General features: G+C 37.3%; 2 protein-coding genes across 2 annotated transcripts; one reads left to right on the top strand and one right to left on the bottom strand.

The window, feature by feature from the left end:
- Positions 1-739: 739 nt before the first annotated feature.
- Positions 740-12,304, bottom strand: LOC138311746 (uncharacterized). The gene is made up of 3 exons (XM_069252965.1): positions 12,034-12,304; positions 11,653-11,767; positions 740-848 (listed from the first exon to the last, which is right to left on the bottom strand). Exons 1-3 carry the CDS (start codon positions 12,235-12,237, stop codon positions 826-828), a joined length of 342 nt encoding a protein of 113 aa, XP_069109066.1. The 5' UTR covers positions 12,238-12,304; the 3' UTR covers positions 740-825.
- Positions 12,305-15,947: 3,643 nt separating this feature from the next.
- Positions 15,948-16,394, top strand: LOC138311745 (TATA-binding protein-associated factor 2N-like). Its single transcript, XM_069252964.1, has one exon. The coding sequence runs from the start codon at positions 15,948-15,950 to the stop codon at positions 16,392-16,394; it is 447 nt and encodes a 148-aa protein (XP_069109065.1).
- The last annotated feature ends 3,940 nt before the right edge of the window (positions 16,395-20,334 follow it).

Below are 20,334 nucleotides of genomic sequence, written 5' to 3'. Positions count from 1 at the left end.
CAGACCGCAAAGAATGTAGACAATATTTCGATGTATCATTGACATGGGGCTTGAAAGCTTCTATAAACAATTCGCGTAAAGTAGTGTAAGACATCACTTTTTTGTCGTTCCTTAACTTATAACCTTCTTTCAAAGCACTCAAATTACACAACAAATGTACATCATCAGTCTCATCCACACCCAAGCCATTCAAAATAACGTTCAATATTAACAACTGAACACAACTTGGTCCCTGTGCGTAAAATCACAATCCAAGCACCATCTCGGTACTTATCAGTCTTACTAGATTCTATAAAACACGCACATATGCGTGGAATCTATTACAATATCAGACCGTTTAATTTTCAATAACTCTTCACTGCGTAAAAATCCCGCGTATCCCAATAAAAGAAGCACATATGATACGTTGATTTTTACTGTTACCCTCCATGAATAGAAAATCAAACATATCACTCAACATACGAATGGTTACAGGTTCCTTCTTAATCACTGGACGAGCCAATTTCCGTTTGCCGGCCGCCAGGATATTCACAACTAATTTAGAGTCAATTGGAGATTTAAAATATCATGAAACCATTTTAAACTATAAAAAACGTTAACCAATGGACTAGGTGAATTTGCGGTTTGAATAATGGAAGTCAAATAAATTGCTACATGCAAAGGTTTTGCCGGTAAGGTGTCCTCCAAATTATACCACCAGAGTTGATAGCCCACTTGTTCCATCTAAGAAATCCCCTCTTATAAGCCTTGCATGTATTCACAGCTCGAGATCTCTCCAAAAGTTCAGGTATCTGGGTCACCTTATCCAGCAGCACCTCTGGCAATTCATTGATCTCCCGACCGAAGCTCTGCAAAAAATAGACGTATAAAGAAAACATACATTATAACATGCATATGTATATACATATATGTACACACGACTATCTTTCAACCATTATGAAAAATATTTTTAAACACCAATTTGAATCCATAGTGTAATATCGATGTAATATTATGTTACTACTTCCTATATTAACAGTTTACTCCGAAACAATCTCCGACATTTTACCATGGCTTGTCAGCCTGTACATTTATTACAGTCACACATAATTATCATGGCTTGTCAGCCGAGATAATCTCCAATTATCCCAGCAATTATCAAGGCAGCCACGCCTAGCATATAGCATCAGCCAATTCAAAAATCTCAATTTCAATGCTAACATTTTGAATTTAAGATCCTCCACTCCAATCCACTGCAATTCTAATAAATGTAACTACTAGCAGAATTACTACACACGAGTGTCCAAAAACTCGCAGATCTCCACATAGGTGCCACCAATACACCTGACGCATGCGTACGCATCATCTGCCTTAACACTCTGGGAATCAAAAAAATAGGTGGAACAAACAGGCCGAATTTTTATGTCCAACTAACAGTGAAAGCATCCACACCGGCAGAGTTTTCATTCCAAAATCTAGAATAAAATAATGTCTTTTTTGTGTTATGATCTGAGGCAAACCAATTCACTTCTAAACAATACGAGATAAATAATCAGTTCTGTCACTGAGACTCCTGGGTAACCATTCCATTTCAATCGATATTGATTTTGAAATACAAACTCGATAAATCTCAATCGCGATATCCTGTAACTCGCCTTTCATCGAACCTTTATGAACTATACTACAGACACCAGCATTGTCTGAAAACCATTTCAATCTGTGTTCCTCTAATTGTCCCTTCAAAGAAATTAAAACCCTAAACACAGCTACAAAACCAAATTAAAGTCATTTACCAATACCATCCATTAGTAGGCAACATTTTCTAATATTGTACTTTCATCTAAAAATGATACAAAATTTTCTTACGGAACGGCAAACCCCTGGAACTCGGAACTGGTTCCTTTCCGTTTTACTTAAACGGAACTTCGGAAATGGGAGTTGAAAAACCTAATATCAGCTCAGAAATTTGATTACTTTCCAACATAACGGTTAAACAATTTTACTAATACCCGTCTTCATAAATATGGATTGCGTTTATACTAAAATTGATAGAAATTTCCTGCCTACGGAACTAGGAACTTTTTCTCAAATTTGGTTTTCAGTTCGTTTTAATTAAACGTCTTTCGGAACTGGAAAAACCTTAAAAAACTATTAATTAAAGTGTGCATTAAACACGTTTTATTCGCATCCAAACTGAATTGAAAATTTAATTACATAATCCTCAGAGATTTTCTGGTTTATACTAAACCGATTTCCAACTAACGCTGTATTAATTCATCTGCTAAACGGATACCTAGAAAATTCTTAGTAATCTGACAAAACATAAAATTGAACTTATCATTCCATTTAGAACCATGTGCCTAAAACAATAATGTTAAAAAATAGAAAAAGTCAGCAGGCACATAATATACGGTTTGTAACAACGTTTCAAATATGATAGATAATTTGAATTTTAGAAAAAAATACCTATTTCTTACTCGGTATTATCACAAAAATTGTTCTTACAGAATGACAAAACAAAGTTTGTAAATGTTAATATTTACAAAAAATTCAATTTCTAAAATGCCAATTTAGCTAAAAAAAATTTACAGAACTGTTTTTTAGGAAAACGGAATGATCGACGTAAATCTAATAATCAGATTAAAAAATTCTGATAATACAGTTAACTGTTTATACCGTTTAAGTGGTCCACTAAACCCTATCTAAAAATTTTCTCCACAAAATTCTGTGTTCAAAGTACTTAACATTGTTTAAAAAATGAACTATTCTGCTGAGAATAGCGAATTACGGAAAACTTTTTTCCGGAATTAAAAAATTAGTACTTAATGGCTCATAAGGTATTTGCCAAAAACATTGTTTATCTCCTTTAAATGTTTTTGCAATTGGATTCACTGGGAATCATGGGGTAAAAACAAAAACCCTCGGTTATTTTTTAAAATTAAAACTGAAAACACATGAATATTAGCTTATCTGACATGCGACACTCTCTTTCTCTCTTCCTCACTTCTTTTTCTAGTCCAATTTTTCCAGTGAATTGAAAACAGAAATTGAATTAGATGTCCTTATTTTCCCTTGGTTGCGAGAGCAAAGTTAAAATTTGACAGACTTAAAAAAACGACAAGTCCGAGGAAAAAAAGAATAAGCCCATACTCAAGATGTTAATTTTAATAATAATGGAGCTGGGAGCAGAGTTGTTCCTTATGTTTAATTGGAATGGACAGGCAACTAGGGGAGCAAATGGATTTGGACCGGTCAGGTCAGGGTACAGAATGGATCAGCCTGCTTTAGTTGCGGAGAGTAGAACCACTTCCGGAAGGACTGTCCCCATATTGGACCCAACAGAGCAGGAACGGACCAATCGGTGGGAACTAAAAAGTGATGGCGCGTGCGCAATGAGTTTTATAATGATTATTGATGATTGTGTTTTTTACCCATAATGATTTTATGATGATTGATGAATATGAGGAAGGGCAAAAACATATTATTGTTAAAGGAAGGTTAAAAAGACACATAGATTTTTGGCAGGAAATAGGGGCTTGTGATTTTATTAAAGATACTATTTTTAACGGATATAAAATTCCTTTTTATTCTCAGCCAGATAGTTTAATTTTAAACAATATTAAGTCAGCTTTGAATGAGCAGGAGTTTGTGGTGCAAGCTATTAAAGATTTGTTAGATAGGGGTTTAGTGGGAAAATGTGATCACGTACCAACGGTAGTAAACCCGTTAACTGTATCAATGCAAAATAACAAGAAAAAGAGACTGATTTTAGATTTGACGTCGATCAATAAACATTTGTGGAAACAGTCTGTAAAATTTGAAGATTTGAGACTGGCTCTGATGTATTTAGAACAGGGATTTTTTATGTTTAAATTTGACATGCATTCAGCGTATCATTTTGTGGATATCTATGGGCCTCATACTGAATATTTGGGGTTTTCTTGGCTGATGGACGGTCAAATTGTTTATTTCAAATTCTTGGTTTTACCGTTCGGTTTATCAACGGCTCCTTATATTTTTACGAAAATAACTAGGCCACTGGTGGCTAAATGGAGAGGTGAGGGTAAGCTGATTGTTATGTTTCTTGACGATGGATTTGGTTGCGGTCCTAATGATTTTCTCACTCAAATAGCAGCAGATGAGATTAAGGAGGATTTGTTGAAATCCGGTTTTGTACCTAAAGCAGAAAAATCTTTGTGGGTACCTACACAGGAATTAGAATTTTTAGGTGTGGTCTTGGATGCGTTAAACGGGTTAATGCACATTCCTGTCCGTAGAGTTGATAAGGTTTTAGCTACAGTGGCTGAACTTGAGGGCAGTATTCAGAAGAGTAACCGAGTACAGGTGAGAAAAGTTGCTAGTTTCGTAGGGCAGATCATTTCTATGAACGTAGTGATAGGAAATGTTTCTCAGATTATGACTAGGTATCTATCTATGGATGTACATACAGCGTATAGTTGGAATTCGTATATCAAATTGTCTGAGGATACTATTGTTCAACTTCAATTTTGGAAACAAACTTTAAGTAAACTTAATTCCAGACGATTGCGTGACACAGGGGTTTGTTCCAAATTTATTTATAGTGACGCAAGCGGAACGGGATTTGCCGGCTATGAAGTAAAAGCTGATAGTGTAGCTCATGGGATGTGGTCTGTCGATGAAAGTAAAAAAATCGTCTACTTGGAGAGAGTTGGTAGCTGTGTTGAGGGTTTTAATTTCTTTGAAGGGACAATTAGAGGAACACAGTTTGAAATGGTTTTCAGACAATGCTGGTGTCTGTAGTATAGTTCATAAAGGTTCGATGAAAGGCGAGTTACAGGATGTCGCGATTGAGATTTATCGAGTTTGTATTTCAAAATCAATATCGATTGAAATGGAATGGTTACCCAGGAGTCTCAATGACAGAGCTGATTATTTATCTCGTATTGTAGACCGAGATGACTGGGGTATATCTTTTGAGTTGTAAGATATTATTGAAGCAAAGCGGGGCTGTTTAGAAGTAGATTGGTTTGCCTCAGATCATAACACAAAAAAGACATTATTTTATTCTAGATTTTGGAATGAAAACTCTGCCGGTGTGGATGCTTTCACTGTTTGTTGGACATAAAAATTCGGCCTGTTTGTTCCACCTATTTTTTTGATTCCCAGAGTGTTAAGGCAGATGATGCGTACGCATGCGTCAGTTGTATTGGTGGCACCTATGTGGAGATCTGCAAGTTTTTGGACACTCGTGTGTAGTAATTCTACTAGTAGTACATTTATTAGAAATGTAGTGGATTGTCAAGAGTTACAGTCGTTAAAGGAATTTTACGTTCCGTGTAAAAACGGAAGTGGAATTTTTGGAGTGGAGGATCTTAAATTCAAAATGTTAGCATTGAAATTGAGATTTTGAATTGGCTGATGCTATATGCTAGGCGTGGCTGCCTTGATAATTGCTGGGATAATTGGAGATTATCTCGGCTGACAAGCCATGGTAATATGTGTGACAGTAATAAATGTACAGGCTGACAAGCCATGATAATATGTCGGAGATTGTTTCGGAGTAAACTGTTAATATAGGAAGTAGTATCATAATATTACATCGATATTACACTATGGATTCAAATTGGTGTTTAAAAATATTTTTCATAAGGTTGAAAGATAGTCGTGTGTACATATATGTATATACATATGCATGTTATAATGTATGTTTTCTTTATACGTCTATTTTTGCAGAGCTTCGGTCGGGAGATCAATGAATTGCCAGAGGTGCTGCTGGATAAGGTGACCCAGATACCTGAGCTTTTGGAGAGATCTCGAGCTGTGAATACATGCAAGGCTTATAAGAGGGGATTTCTTAGATGGAACAAGTGGGCTATCAACTCTGGTATAAATTTGGAGGACACCTTACCGGCAAAACCTTTGCATGTAGCAATTTATTTGACTTCCATTATTCAAACCGCAAATTCACCTAGTCCATTGGTTAACGTTTTTTATAGTTTAAAATGGTTTCATGATATTTTAAATCTCCAACTGACTCTAAATTAGTTTTGAATATCCTGGCGGTCGGCAAACGGAAATTGGCTCGTCCAGTGATTAAGAAGGAACCTGTAACCATTCGTATGTTGAGTGATATGTTTGATTTTCTATTCATGGAGGGTAACAGTAAAAATCAACGTATCATATGTGCTTCTTTATTGGGATACGCGGGATTTTTACGCAGTGAAGAGTTATTGAAAATTAAACGGTCTGATATTGTAATAGATTCCACGCATATGTGCGTGTTTATAGAATCTAGTAAGACTGATAAGTACCGAGATGGTGCTTGGATTGTGATTTTACGCACAGGGACCAAGTTGTGTCCAGTTGTTAATATTGAACGTTATTTTGAATGGCTTGGTGTGGATGAGACTGATGATGTACATTTGTTGTGTAATTTGAGTGCTTTGAAAGAAGGTTATAAGTTAAGGAACGACAAAAAAGTGATGTCTTACACTACTTTACGCGAATTGTTTATAGAAGCTTTCAAGCCCCATGTCAATGATACATCGAAATATTGTCTACATTCTTTGCGGTCTGGGGGAGCTACTGCAGCTGCAAATCGAGGAATAGGAGATAGACTTTTTAAACGACATGGTAGATGGGTTAGTGAAAACACTAAAGATGGTTATGTCAAAGATTCTTTTTGTGAGAGATTACTTGTTTCTCAAAGTTTAGGTTTATAATATTTGTAAACGCTATTTATTAAAATAAAATTTTATAAATTCAGTTTATGTAATTTGAACATATTACAAATGTTCTCTGTTGTGTTTTGCCATAGATAATTTGTAATAGAGCTAGTTTAAATACGTTATCAAATAACATCTATTTCCGTTTAAGGAAATTTTCTATTATTTTAGATAAAATCATTCTATATGCCTAAGACATATGAGAAATGTTGACTGTTGTCTTTTTCATGGGTTACTAGTGATGAATCCACTTTAATTTAGTTTTTGATCAGCTCCTATTTCCGAGTTCCGTTTAAGGAAATTATCTATCATTTTAGATAAAAGTTGTGAATGTGCTTTGTACATATTAGAAATGTTGCCTGCTGACTTTTCTATTGGATTAGTATTGGTAAATCTACTTTAATTTGGTTTTCGATCAACTCCCAGTTCCGAGTTCCGTTTAAGTAAAATGGAACTCGGAACCAGATCCGTGTTCCGTTTGAGGAAATTTTCTATCATTTTAGATAAAATCATTCTATATGCCTAAGACATATGAGAAATGTTGCCTGTTGTCTTTTTTCATGGGTTACTAGTGATGAATCCACTTTAATTTAGTTTTCGATCAACTCCTATTTCCGAGTTCCGTTTAAGTAAAACGGAACTCGGAACCAGTTTTTACTTAAACGGAACTCGGAAATAGGAGTTGATTGAAAACTAAATTAAAGTGGATTAATCATTGGTAACCCATGATAAAAGACAACAGGCAACATTTCTCATATGTCTTAGGCATATAGAATGATTTTATCTAAAATGATAGAAATTTTACTTCAACGGAACTCGGAACAGGTTCCGAGTTCCGTTTTACTTAAACGGAACTCGGAACTGGGAGTTGATCGAAAACCAAATTAAAGTGGATTTACCAATATTAATCCAATAGAAAAGTCAGCAGGCAACATTTCTAATATGTGCAAAGCACACTGACAACTTTTATCTAAAATGATTGATAATTTCCTTAAACGGAACTCGGAACTGGTTCAGAGTTCCGTTTTACTTAAACGGAACTCGGAAATGGGAGTTGACCGAAAACTAAATTAAAGTGGATTTACCAATATCAAACCATTAAAAAGCAAGCAGGCATCATTTCTAATATGTCTTAGGCATATAGAATGAATTGATCTAAAATGATAGAGAATTTCCTTAAACGGAACTCGGAACTGGTTCCTAGTTCCGTTTTACTTAAACGGAACTCGGAAATGGGAGTTGACCGAAAACTAAATTAAAGTGGATTTACCAATATTAATCCATTTAAAAAGCAAACAGGCAACATTTCTAATATGTGCAAAGCACATTGACAACTTTATCTAAAATGATTGATAATTTCCTTAAACGGAACTCGGAACTGGTTCAGAGTTCCGTTTTACTTAAACGGAACTCGGAAATGGGAGTTGACCGAAAACTAAATTAAAGTGGATTTACCAATATTAATCCATTTAAAAAGCCAACATGCAACATTTCTAATATGTGCAAAGCACATTGACAACTTTTATCTAAAATGATTGATAATTTCCTTAAACGGAACTCGGAACTGGTTCAGAGTTCCGTTTTACTTAAACGGAACTCGGAAATGGGAGTTGACCGAAAACTAAATTAAAGTGGATTTACCAATATCAAACCATTAAAAAAGCAAGCAGGCATCATTTCTAATATGTCTTATGCATATAATGAATTGATCTAAAATGATAGAAAATTTCCTTAAACGGAACTCGGATCTGGTTCCGAGTTCCATTTTACTTAAACGGAACTTGGAAATAGGAGTTGATCGAAAACTAAATTAAAGTGGATTCATAACTAGTAACCCATGAAAAAAGACCACTGGCAACATTTCTTATATGTCTTAGGCATATAGAATGATTTTATCTAAAACGATAGAAAATTATCTATGGCAAAACACAACAGAGAACATTTGTAATATGTTCAAGTTACATAAACTGAATTTATAAAACTTTATTTTAATAAACAAAATCCTTAAACGGAACTCGGAACTGGTTCCGAGTGGAACTGGTTCCGAGTTCCGTTTAGCTTAAACGGTACTAGGAACTAGGAACTCGGAACCAACTTCAGCCTCCCCGATCAACAACCAATTCACATTTGAGCTGAAATGCTCACCTGTTATTAACTGAGCTACAGGGGCCCTAACCTAATCATATGCGTTTGCCTCTATATATAATAAATACACCTTTATATATGTGTAATACATATATAACAAGAATCATTACTATGAAACTGCATAAGACATGACCATCGAAATACTCTCAATCGACAGACAGATAATTTAACTTTAATTGGGTATATGATACAACATGTACCCTGCATTATAAATGTAACTAGGTATCTTGAAACATCGGAAAACAGCCAGATTTCCAGACCTCGGACACCGTGACATCCTCCAATAAACACGCTCTAATGGGTAGGTAAAACACCACTGTATGTCAACACTTCAGCTTTGTCACAATCAAAGTTATATTTTTTTCATTTTTCTGAAGCTGAATTTAAGTGCTGACATGCATTAGAGCCTTGGCGTGTTCATAAAAGGACGTCACGGTGTCCGAGGTGTTGGAATCTGGCTATTTTCTTGTTTTATTATACCTAGTAACATGTACTGCATGATATATATTGCCATATACCAAATTAAAGATTGACTATCTCCTTTTCGATTGAATGTATTTCCATTGTAAAATCTTAAACTGTTTGTTCATGTCGCGGTGTTTAAATTCACCATATACATAATATGTATTATTTATGGTGTTTTAACTACATGCGCTGTGTATTGTCTGAATTTACATGTCCCTGTGTCTGTCTGAATTTACATGTCCCTGTGTCATGTAATGTCCTGTACATGTAAATCTGTGTGTGTAAGTTGTTATGATGACGTATGAGAGGCGAGTGAATGGATTGGTTGAGTGTGTCACATTGACCCTGCATGACCCTGTCCTTGCACGTGCACGCCCACCCTTCAGGAAGCGTGTCCGCACATTACGTGGAAAATAGGCACTGGACATACACGACCTATAGCTAGAAGCCTGTACATGTGTGCTTTACGGCCACAGTACTGAAAGGTATGTTTATTTAATATATAACTAGAAATAAAGTAATTAACTTTATATTCTTCACTATGCAATCTAATTAATATACTTTATAGTTTTCTGCTATAACTTCTTTAAATAACTAGTCCATAAAGCTTTATATTATGTATATGTATAACAAAGGACCGCGCGTGGTCGGTGAGGTTAGGGCAATGCATAGAGTCAAGTGACTGTTAATTAATTGTTATTTGTAAAAATATGTAACTCGGAAATTAAAAAACAATTTACTATTATAATATAATAAATAGATACCTGTTTATATTTTATACCTTACAGTATAAATATAGAAGATATAGTAGTATGTTCATTTATGTGTCCCTACATATTGTCAGGTATTGTTCTTGTTATTTCAGGGTTATCTGTCTCCGTTTGTGTGTAATAAATATTGTCAACTGTTTATAGCTGTTGGAGTCTATTTATGTACTTGTGAACAAATACCCATATTATAATCACTATCGTGACATTCATAATCTTGTTGGTTTTTTTTTCTGAAATCGGATAGTGTTACATGGAAGGCCGAGTTACCTATATATATATGTACAGAAAATATCTATAGAGCCAAATGCCTGTGCGCTTATACTGCATTTACACTACTCACAAACATCGCGTAAAGGGGTGCAACTGCTACAGCTAACATTCACGCCAACGCACTGTGGACGAGCAAACCCTAGACTATTCACGCGAGTCTTTCCGTAGACTACATGCTCTCGAAGGAGAGACGAAGCTACATAATAACACTTTGTCCTATCGTGGGATGCTGTAAATGATGTGGTGATATTGTTTCGCGAAAAACTCTAGCCGCAGTCATGGCTTTATATACTGCCGGGCAACGAAACTAACGCCCTCTAATACGATAATTATAGGCTCTTGAACGTTTAACATGCATAGTTTAACATTACAAGCGTCTACTTGTCGCCGAGACTAAAACAAATAGAGCGGACAGCGATTCCGGATAACACGGTAATCAAAGTAGGCCTAGTGCATTTCGTTTATGTTGTACTTTACAAGAATTGGGATTCTATTAGATAGTGATATCATTTTTATCAATTATATTTTTAATATATCATAACAGCTTCATTGGTCTTTACACGTTATGGATTCGTAAGTGAAAAGTGATTGTAAAAGTTTGCTATTTTTAGTCAATAGCGCAATAATATATGTCACTATAACATAAACCACCGCACCATAGACGAAGAAAATGGTTTCCCAAATCTCATTTACATATGAAAAAATGTAACGACACTAAGGAATTTTTAGTGTAACACCTATTATTTATTAATTCTTGTGAATTTTTCTTTATCTTTATCTCTCTTTTTCTATATTTCTGATATGATAATCTCAGTATCAACAAAGTAAGTTGGATTATGCGCGCACATCAACGGGATATGGGTCCAACAATAAGCCACTTGATTGAACGTTTTCTGATACAGCGAAACTATCATACCAATCTAGGTTGCAGCAACATATATCAATCATATATAACTAAGTCCCAGCGACAAACGTCAATCAAATAAAGGTCACAAGGACATTTGTCATACAAATTAACAGCGATTCCCCTTTATCAAATCTAGGTCATAATGACACATTACCTTATCCTGGTGACAGCAAAAGCCGCCATACAAATCTAGGTCTATACGGGGCATCATACAATACAGTGGTAGAAAAATGACTAGCTTGGCTAAATAGAGATTCTCATTATCTCGATTGTCTGAGAATGGTTGCATTAAACAGTATGCCATTTCAACTTGTTGTGTTAGATACTAAGTAGATAATTTATATACATATATATGATTAAGTTAACGTTTTCAGCGTTAAGGAACAACACAGTGTGATGTCATAGTTACCATTGTCTGTCCAGTAACCCAGATTATTAATTGTTGTGTCTGATGAGTAGATCTTTTGTCTTGTTCCGTCATGTTGGTGACAACTGCGTAAGATCAGCCCCCACCTTTCAAACGCCTTTCAAATGGAAAACAAAGTCATACAAAGTAATATAGCTATATCAGACATCTGATATATTAAGTAATATATGTTCCTTAAATAAATGTTTTGCTATAAATATCACTCATTTCCCTGGAGTAATAAGTAGTCCGGAAATGTTGGATTGTGACAATATCACCTGCATAAAGAACAACTTTTTATTGAGACATTAATCTATATATAACTGTTTCAGCTTTTTGAATGGCATCTGTTTATGCTGCGATGAATATCACGCTAGATCTCACCATGTTGATTCCTTGTTCGGCCACGAGGATGGTCCGTACGGAGTAGCCCGCCGGTATCGACTCGACTCCGCCCATCACTCCCCAGTTCACACGGCCTCCTGGAGCCCCTTGATGCCAAACAGACGATGCCATGAAGTTGTCAGCTGATGACAGGAGAAGAGTAGTTCCTGTCTCGTCAAAAATGGCGAGGGGCCCACTAAGCATGCCATCGGCAATCTTTGATGTGTTGGCTCCCCACCTGTCCAGCAAAGATTATGATTATCTTTAACCATACACATACTTAAGTTTTATTATTATTATCACGTATCATTTATGCGCTATAAGGATTCCTTCCTATGTATTTTGTATGTGCATGTGGTGTGCATTTCTGCTTCGTTTCTTTATTGGTGGACAGTTTTGGGGACCGCAGGAACATGGACATCTCGATATTCCGGAGTTACTATCACTGACGTCATAGCCACCTCCGGAATATGTCAGTGCAGAGGTTCTCCTGAAGACAGTTCCGGGGAAAACAAAACTGACCAATCACAGCAGAAGTTCTCCTGAAGACAGTTCCGGGGAAAACAAAACTGACCAATCACAGCAGAAGTTCTCCTGAAGGCAGTTCCGGGGAAAACAAAACTGACCAATCACAGCAGAAGTTCTCCTGAAGACAGTTCCGGGGAAAACAAAACTGACCAATCACAGCAGAAGTTCTCCTGAAGACAGTTCCGTGGAAAACGAAACTGACCAATCACAGCAGAAGTTCTCCTGAAGACAGTTCCGGGGAAAACAAAACTGACCAATCACAGCGCTACAGAGACTTCCTTTAGATTTACAGAGAGAGCGACGTCAAACTTGTCTCACCTGTGGACGCACACAGAGCCTTCAGTTCCAGGGGTGGATATAACGACAGTGGTAGACAATCTGGAATATCGCGACATGTGTTTCCTCAGTAATACTCAGTATGTCTTTTTAAAAATTGTGGTATATCTGAGTGTGTACATACTAGTAGTGTACGTTACAGTGTTGTCTGACTGGAACATACTACTGAAGACCCATAGCATGACTCGGTCACCAAAACGTCTTCTCTCATCAGCAGCAACTATGATTTTCCTGCAGAAATCACTTATGATTGAGGAAAGCGCTAAATTAAGTGCCAAGAGTCTAAATTGTGTAAATTTGAAGTTGAAAGAAGAGAATACATAGAACAAAATATTAATATTTAGAGTTACGACTATACCATTATGGAAATTATAGTTCTTTATGGACAACCTAGTGGTTTGTTCTGCTTGTGTATATTTTATATAATCACCTACACGTTAACATCATTGGATGGTCACTTTGTCTGTCATATTCTGTGATTCCATCTGGTTATAAATAACCTGTTCACTTGGATTGGTTGGCCAGAATGATTCATGTGTGTCGATTTGCTACTACCTGTTGTTAATGTCATGTTTTTGATTGGTGGGGATGTTAAGGGTGACAATAAGCGTTGGTTTGATGAGAATGTTAACGGTGACAATAAGCGTTGGTTTGGTGGGATGTTAAGGGTGACAATAAGCGTTGGATTGGTGGGGATGTTAAGGGTGACAATAAGCGTTGGTTTGATGAGAATGTTAAAGGTGACAATAAGCGTTGGTTTGGTGGGGATGTTAAGGGTGGCAATAAGCGTGAGTTGGGGTGAGGATGTTAAGGGTGACAATAAGAGAGGGTTTGGTGGAAATTTAAGGGTGCCAATAAGCGTTGGATTGGTGGGGATGTTAAGGGTGACAATAAGCGTTGGATTGGTGGGGATGTTAAGGGTGACAATAAGCGTTGGATTGGTGGGGATGTTAAGGGTGACAATAAGCGTTGGATTGGTGGGGATGTTAAGGGTGACAATAAGCGTTGGATTGGTGGGGATAATAAGGGTGACAATAAGCGTTGGTTTGATGAGAATGTTAAAGGTGACAATAAGCGTTGGTTTGGTGGGGATGTTAAGGGTGGCAATAAGCGTGAGTTGGGGTGAGGATGTTAAGGGTGACAATAAGAGAGGGTGTGGTGGAAATGTTAAGGGTGCCAATAAGCGTTGGTTTGTTGGGGATGTTAAAGGTGATAATAAGCGTGGGTTTGGTGGGGATGTTAAGGGTAACAATAAGCTTGGGTTTGGTGGGGGATTGTAAAGGTGACAATAAGCGTGAGTTTGGTGGGGATGTTAGGGTAACAATAAGCGTTGGATTGGTGGGGATGTTAAGGGTGACAATAAGCTTGGGTTTGATGGGAATGTTAAAGGTGACAATAAGCGTGGGTTTGGTGGGGATGTTAAGGGTAACAATAAGCGTTGGATTGGTGGGGATGTTAAGGGTGACAATAAGCGTTGGTTTGTTAGGGATGTTAAGGGTGACAATAAGCGTTTGTTTGATGAGAATGTTAAAGGTGACAATAAGCGTTGGTTTTGGTGGGGATGTTAAGGGTGGCAATAAGCGTGAGTGGGGTGAGGATGTTAAGGGTGACAATAAGGAGGGTTTGGTGGAAATGATAATGGTGACAATAAGCGTTTGTTTGGTGGCGATGTTAAGGGATGCAATAAGGGGCTTGATGGGATGTTGTAGGGTGGCAATAAGCGTGGGGTTATGGAGGCGAGTGTTAAGGGCGGCAATAAGTCGTTGGGTTTGTCGGGAATGTAAAGGGTGACAATAAGTGGGTTTGGTGGGATGTTAAGGGTAACAATAAGCGTGGCATTGGTGGTGGCTTGGTTAAGGGTACATTAAGCGTGGTTTGTGTGGGGATGTTAAGGGTGACAATAAGCGTTGGATTGGTGGGGATGTTAAGGGTGACAATAAGCGTTGGATTGGTGGGGATGTTAAGGGTGACAATAAGCGTTGGATTAGTGGGGGTGTTAAGGGTGACAATAAGCGTGGGTTTGGTGGGGATGTTAAGGGTGACAATAAGCGTGAGTTGGGGCGAGAATGTTAAGGGTGACAATAAGCGTTGGATTGGTGGGGATGTTAATGGACACAATAAGCGTTGGATTGGTGGGGATGTTAAGGGTGACAATAAGCGTTGGATTGGTGGGGATGTTAAGGGTGACAATAAGCGTTGGATTGGTGGGGATGTTAAGGGTGACAATAAGCGTTGGTTTGGTGGGGATGTTAAAGGTGACAATAAGCGTTGGTTTGATGAGAATGTTAAAGGTGACAATAAGCGTTGGTTTGGTAGGGATGTTAAGGGTGACAATAAGCGTGAGTTGGGGTGAGAATATCAAGGGTGACAATAAGAGAGGGTTTGGTGGAAATGTTAAGGGTGTCAATAAGCGTTGGTTTGGTGGGGATGTTAAGGGTGACAATAAGCGTTGGTTTGGTGGGGATGTTAAGGGTAACAATAACCGTGGCTTTGGTGGGGATATTAAGGGTGGCAATAAGCGTTGGTTTGGTGGGGATGTTAAGGAATGCAACAAGCGTGGGCTTGATGCGGATGTTAATGGTGACAATAAGCGTTGGTTTGGTGCGGATGTTAATGGTGACAATAAGCGTGGGTTTGGTGGCGATGTTAAGGAATGCAATAAGCGTGGGCTTGATGGGGATGTTAAGGGTGACAATAATAGTGGGTTTGGTGGTGATGTTAAGAGACGCAATAAGCGTGGGTTTGGTGGTGATGTTAAGGGCGGCAATAAGCGTTTGTTTGGTGGGGCTGTTAAGGGTGGCAATAAGCGTTTGTTTGGTGGGGATGTTAAGGGTGACAATAAGCGTTGGTTTGGTGGGGATGTGAAGGGTGGCGACCTTCCGTCTTTGCATATTACAGAGTTAGATCCCTTGCGGGTAGGTATCTATTGTTACGTCATTGATTTTGTGGAGCGCAATTCACGTCGTTTTCTCCTAAACGTATGACGTTACGCTCGAAAACACATGACGTCACAATCAATATCTACCCGCAAGTGCAGATAACTCTGTAATATGAAAATTCGAAATAAGCGTTGGTTTGGTGGGGATGTTAAGGGTGGCAATAAGCGTTTGTTTGGTGGGGATGTTAAGGGTGACAATAAGCGTTGGTTTAGTGGGGATGTTAAGAGTGGCAATAAGTGTTGGTTTGGTGGGGATGTTAAGGGATGCAACAAGCGTGGGCTTGATGGGGATGTTAATGGTGACAATAAGCGTTGGTTAGGTGGCGATGTTAAGGGATGCAATAAGCGTGGGCTTGATGGGGATGTTAAGGGTGGCAATAAGCGTGGGTTTGGTGGTGATGTTAAGGAACGCAATAATCGTGGGTTTGGTGGTGATGTTAAGGTCGACAATAAGCGTTGGTTTGGTGGGGATGTTAAAAGTGACAATAAAGCGTTGGTTTGGTGGGATGTTAAGGGCGGCAATAAGCGTGGGTTTGGTGGGGATGCTAAGGGACAATAAGAGGACAAAAATACGCATGAATTTGGTGTTTTAAGATACCGACATTGTGGTATGAGGACAAAAGAGGTAATAAACTGGTTGTTTTAAGATTACCGACATTGTAGGTATGAGGACAAAAGAGGAATAAACTGGTTGTTTTAAGATACCGACATTGTGGTATGAGGACAATAGAGAAATAAACTGGTTGTTTTAAGATACCGACATTGTGGTATGAGGACAAAAGAGGAATAAACTGGTTGTTTTAAGATACCGTCATTGTGGTATGAGGACAAAAGAGGAATAAACTGGTTGTTTTTTAAGATACCGACATTGTGGTATGAGGACAAAAGAGGAATAAAAACTGGTTGTTTTAAGATACCGACATTGTGGTATGAGGACAAAAGAGGAATAAACTGGTTGTTTTAAGATTCCGACATTGTGGTATGAGGACAAAAGAGGAATAAACTGGTTGTTTTAAGATACCGACATTGTGGTATGAGGACAAAAGAGGAATAAACTGGTTGTTTTAAGATACCGACATTGTGGTATGAGGACAATTGAGGAATAAACTGGTTGTTTTAAGATACCGACATTGTGGTATGAGGACAAAAGAGGAATAAACTGGTTGTTTTAAGATACCGACATTGTGGTATGAGGACAAAAGAGGAATAAACTGGTTGTTTTAAGATACCGACATTGTGGTATGAGGACAAAAGAGGAATAAACTGGTTGTTTTAAGATGACCGACATTGTGGTATGAGGACAATTGAGGAATAAACTGGTTGTTTTAAGATACCGACATTGTGGTATGAGGACAAAAGAGAAATAAACTGGGTTGTTTTAAGATGGACCGACATTGTGGTATATGGAGGACAAAAGAGGAATAAACTGGTTGTTTTAAGATACCGACATTGTGGTATGAGGACAAAAGAGGAATAAACTGGTTGTTTTAAGATACCGACATTGTGGTATGAGGACAATTGAGGAATAAACTGGTTGTTTTAAGATACCGACATTGTGGTATGAGGACAAAAGAGGAATAAACTGGTTGTTTTAAGATACCGACATTGTGGTATGAGGACAATAGTGGACAAACTGGTTGTTTTAAGAGGAAATAAACTGGTTGTTTTAAGATAACCGACATTGTGGTAATGAGGACAAAAGAGGAATAAACTGGTTGTTTTAAGATACCGACATTGTGGTATGAGGACAATAACATGGTTGTTTTAAGATATTGAGGAATAAACTGGTTGTTTGTTTTAAGATACCGACATTGTGGTATGAGGAGACAAAAGAGGAATAAACTGGTTGTTTTTTAAGATACCGACATTGTGGTATGAGGACAAAAGAGGAATAAACTGGTTGTTTTAAAATACCGACATTGTGGTATAGAGGACAAAACCGACAGAGGAAGTAAACTGGTTGTTTTAAGATACCGACATTGTGGAATGAGGACAAAAGAGGAATAAACTGGTTGTTTTAAGATACCAACAATGTATACCGACATTGTGGTATGAGGACAAAAGAGGAATAAACTGGTTGTTTTAAGATACCGACATTGTGGTATGAGGACAAAAGAGGAATAAAAACTGGTTGTTTTAAGATACCGACATTGTGGTATGAGGACAAAAAGAGGAATAAACGGTTGTTTTAAGATACCGACATGTGGTATGTGGTATGAGGACAAGAAGAGAAATAAACCGAACTGGTTTTTTTAAGATACCGTCATAGTGGTATGTAGGACAAAAAGAGAAATAAACTGGTTGTTTTAAGATACCGACATTGTGGTATGAGGACAAAAGAGGAATAAACTGGTTGTTTTAAGATACCGACATTGTGGTATGAGGACAAAAGAGGAATAAACTGGTTGTTTTAAGATACCGACATTGTGGTATGAGGACAAAAGAGGAATAAACTGGTTGTTTTAAGATACCGACATTGTGGTATGAGGACAAAAGAGGAATAAACTGGTTGTTTTAAGATACCGACATTGTGGTATGAGGACAAAAGAGGAATAAACTGGTTGTTTTAAGATACCGACATTGTGGTATGAGGACAATTGAGGAATAAACTGGTTGTTTTAAGATACCGACATTGTGGGACAAATGAGGACAAAAGAGGAATAAACTGGTTGGTTTTTTTAAGATATACCGACATTGTGGTATGAGGACAAAAGAGGAATAAACTGGTTGTTTTAAGATACCGACATTGTGGTATGAGGACAATTGAGGAATAAACTGGTTGTTTTAAGATACCGACATTGTGGTATGAGGACAAAAGAGGAATAAACTGGTTGTTTTAAGATACCGACATTGTGGTATGAGGACAAAAGAGGAATAAACTGGTTGTTTTAAGATACCGACATTGTGGTATGAGGACAAAAGAGGAATAAACTGGTTGTTTTAAGATACCGACATTGTGGTATGAGGACAAAAGAGAAATAATCTGGTTGTTTTAAGATACCGACATTGTGGTATGAGGACAAAAGAGGAATAAACTGGTTGTTTTAAGATACCGACATTGTGGTATGAGGACAAAAGAGGAATAAACTGGTTGTTTTAAGATACCGACATTGTGGTATGAGGACAAAAGAGGAATAAACTGGTTGTTTTTTAAGATACCGACATTGTGGTATGAGGACAAAAGAGGAATAAACTGGTTGTTTTAAGATACCGACATTGTGGTATGAGGACAATCTAAGAAATAATCTGGTTGTTTTAATAACATTGTGGTATGAGGGGACAATTGAGATTGGTTGTTTTAAGATTCCGACATGTGCGTTTGACAAGAAGAGAAATAAACTGATGTTGTTTTAAGCTACCGTCATTGTGGTATGAGGACAAAAGAGGAATAAACTGGTTGTTTTAAGATACCGACATTGTGGTATGAGGACAAAAGAGGAATAAACTGGTTGTTTTAAGATACCGACATTGTGGTATGAGGACAAAAGAGGAATAAACTGGTTGTTTTAAGATTCCGACATTGTGGTATGAGGACAAAAGAGGAATAAACTGGTTGTTTTAAGATACCGACATTGTGGTATGAGGACAAAAGAGGAATAAACTGGTTGTTTTAAGATACCGACATTGTGGTATGAGGACAAAAGAGGAATAAACTGGTTGTTTTAAGATACCGACATTGTGGTATGAGGACAAAAGAGGAATAAACTGGTTGTTTTAAGATACCGACATTGTGGTATGAGGACAAAGAGAAATAATCTGGTTGTTTTAAGATGACGACATTGTGGTATGAGGCCAAAGAGGAATAAACTGGTTGTTTTAAGATTTACATTGATACCGAGGAATATGGTTGTTTTAAGTGGTATGAGGACAATTGAGGAATAAACTGGTTGTTTTAAGATTCCGACATTGTGGTATGAGGACAAAAGAGGAATAAACTGGTTGTTTTAAGATACCGACATTGTGGTATGAGGACAAAAGAGGAATAAACTGGTTGTTTTAAGATACCGACATTGTGGTATGAGGACAAAAGAGGAATAAACTGGTTGTTTTAAGATACCGACATTGTGGTATATGAGGACAAAAGAGGAATAAAAAACTGGTTGTTTTTTAAGATACCGACATTGTGGTATGAGGACAAAAGAGGAATAAACTGGTTGTTTTAAGATACCGACATTGTGGTATGAGGACAAAAGAGGAATAAACTGGTTGTTTTAAGATACGGACTTCTGTGGTATGAGGACAAAAGAGGAATAAACTGGTTGTTTTAATACCGATTGATTCCGACATTGTGGTATGAGGACAATAAAGGAATAAACTGGTTGTTTTAAGATACCGACATTGTGGTAATGAGGACAAAAGAGAAATAAACTGGTTGTTTTAAATTTTAAGATACCGACAACATTGTGGTATGAGGACAAAAGAGGAATAAAAACTGGTTGTTTTAAGATACCGACATTGTGGTATGAGGACAAAGAGAAATAAACTGGTTGTTTTAAGAT

This window comes from Argopecten irradians, unplaced genomic scaffold (assembly GCF_041381155.1).
Source record: "Argopecten irradians isolate NY unplaced genomic scaffold, Ai_NY scaffold_0101, whole genome shotgun sequence".
Lineage (NCBI taxonomy): Eukaryota > Metazoa > Mollusca > Bivalvia > Pectinida > Pectinidae > Argopecten > Argopecten irradians.
Note: the sequence above shows the minus strand (reverse complement) of the source record. Positions and strands in the feature narration are given on the sequence as shown.

Excerpts from the sequence above, each read along its gene's own strand:
- LOC138311746 (XM_069252965.1), bottom strand. The coding sequence starts at position 12,237 with ATGCTTAGTGGGCCCCTCGCCATTTTTGACGAGACAGGAACTACTCTT. Across the intron at positions 11,768-12,033 it reads CCGAACAAGGAATCAACATG|GCGTTTGAAAGGTGGGGGCT; the intron begins GTGAGATCTAGC and ends TCCATTTGAAAG. Across the intron at positions 849-11,652 it reads GGGTTACTGGACAGACAATG|AGCTTCGGTCGGGAGATCAA; the intron begins GTAACTATGACA and ends TATTTTTTGCAG.
- LOC138311745 (XM_069252964.1), top strand. The coding sequence starts at position 15,948 with ATGAAAATTCGAAATAAGCGTTGGTTTGGTGGGGATGTTAAGGGTGGC.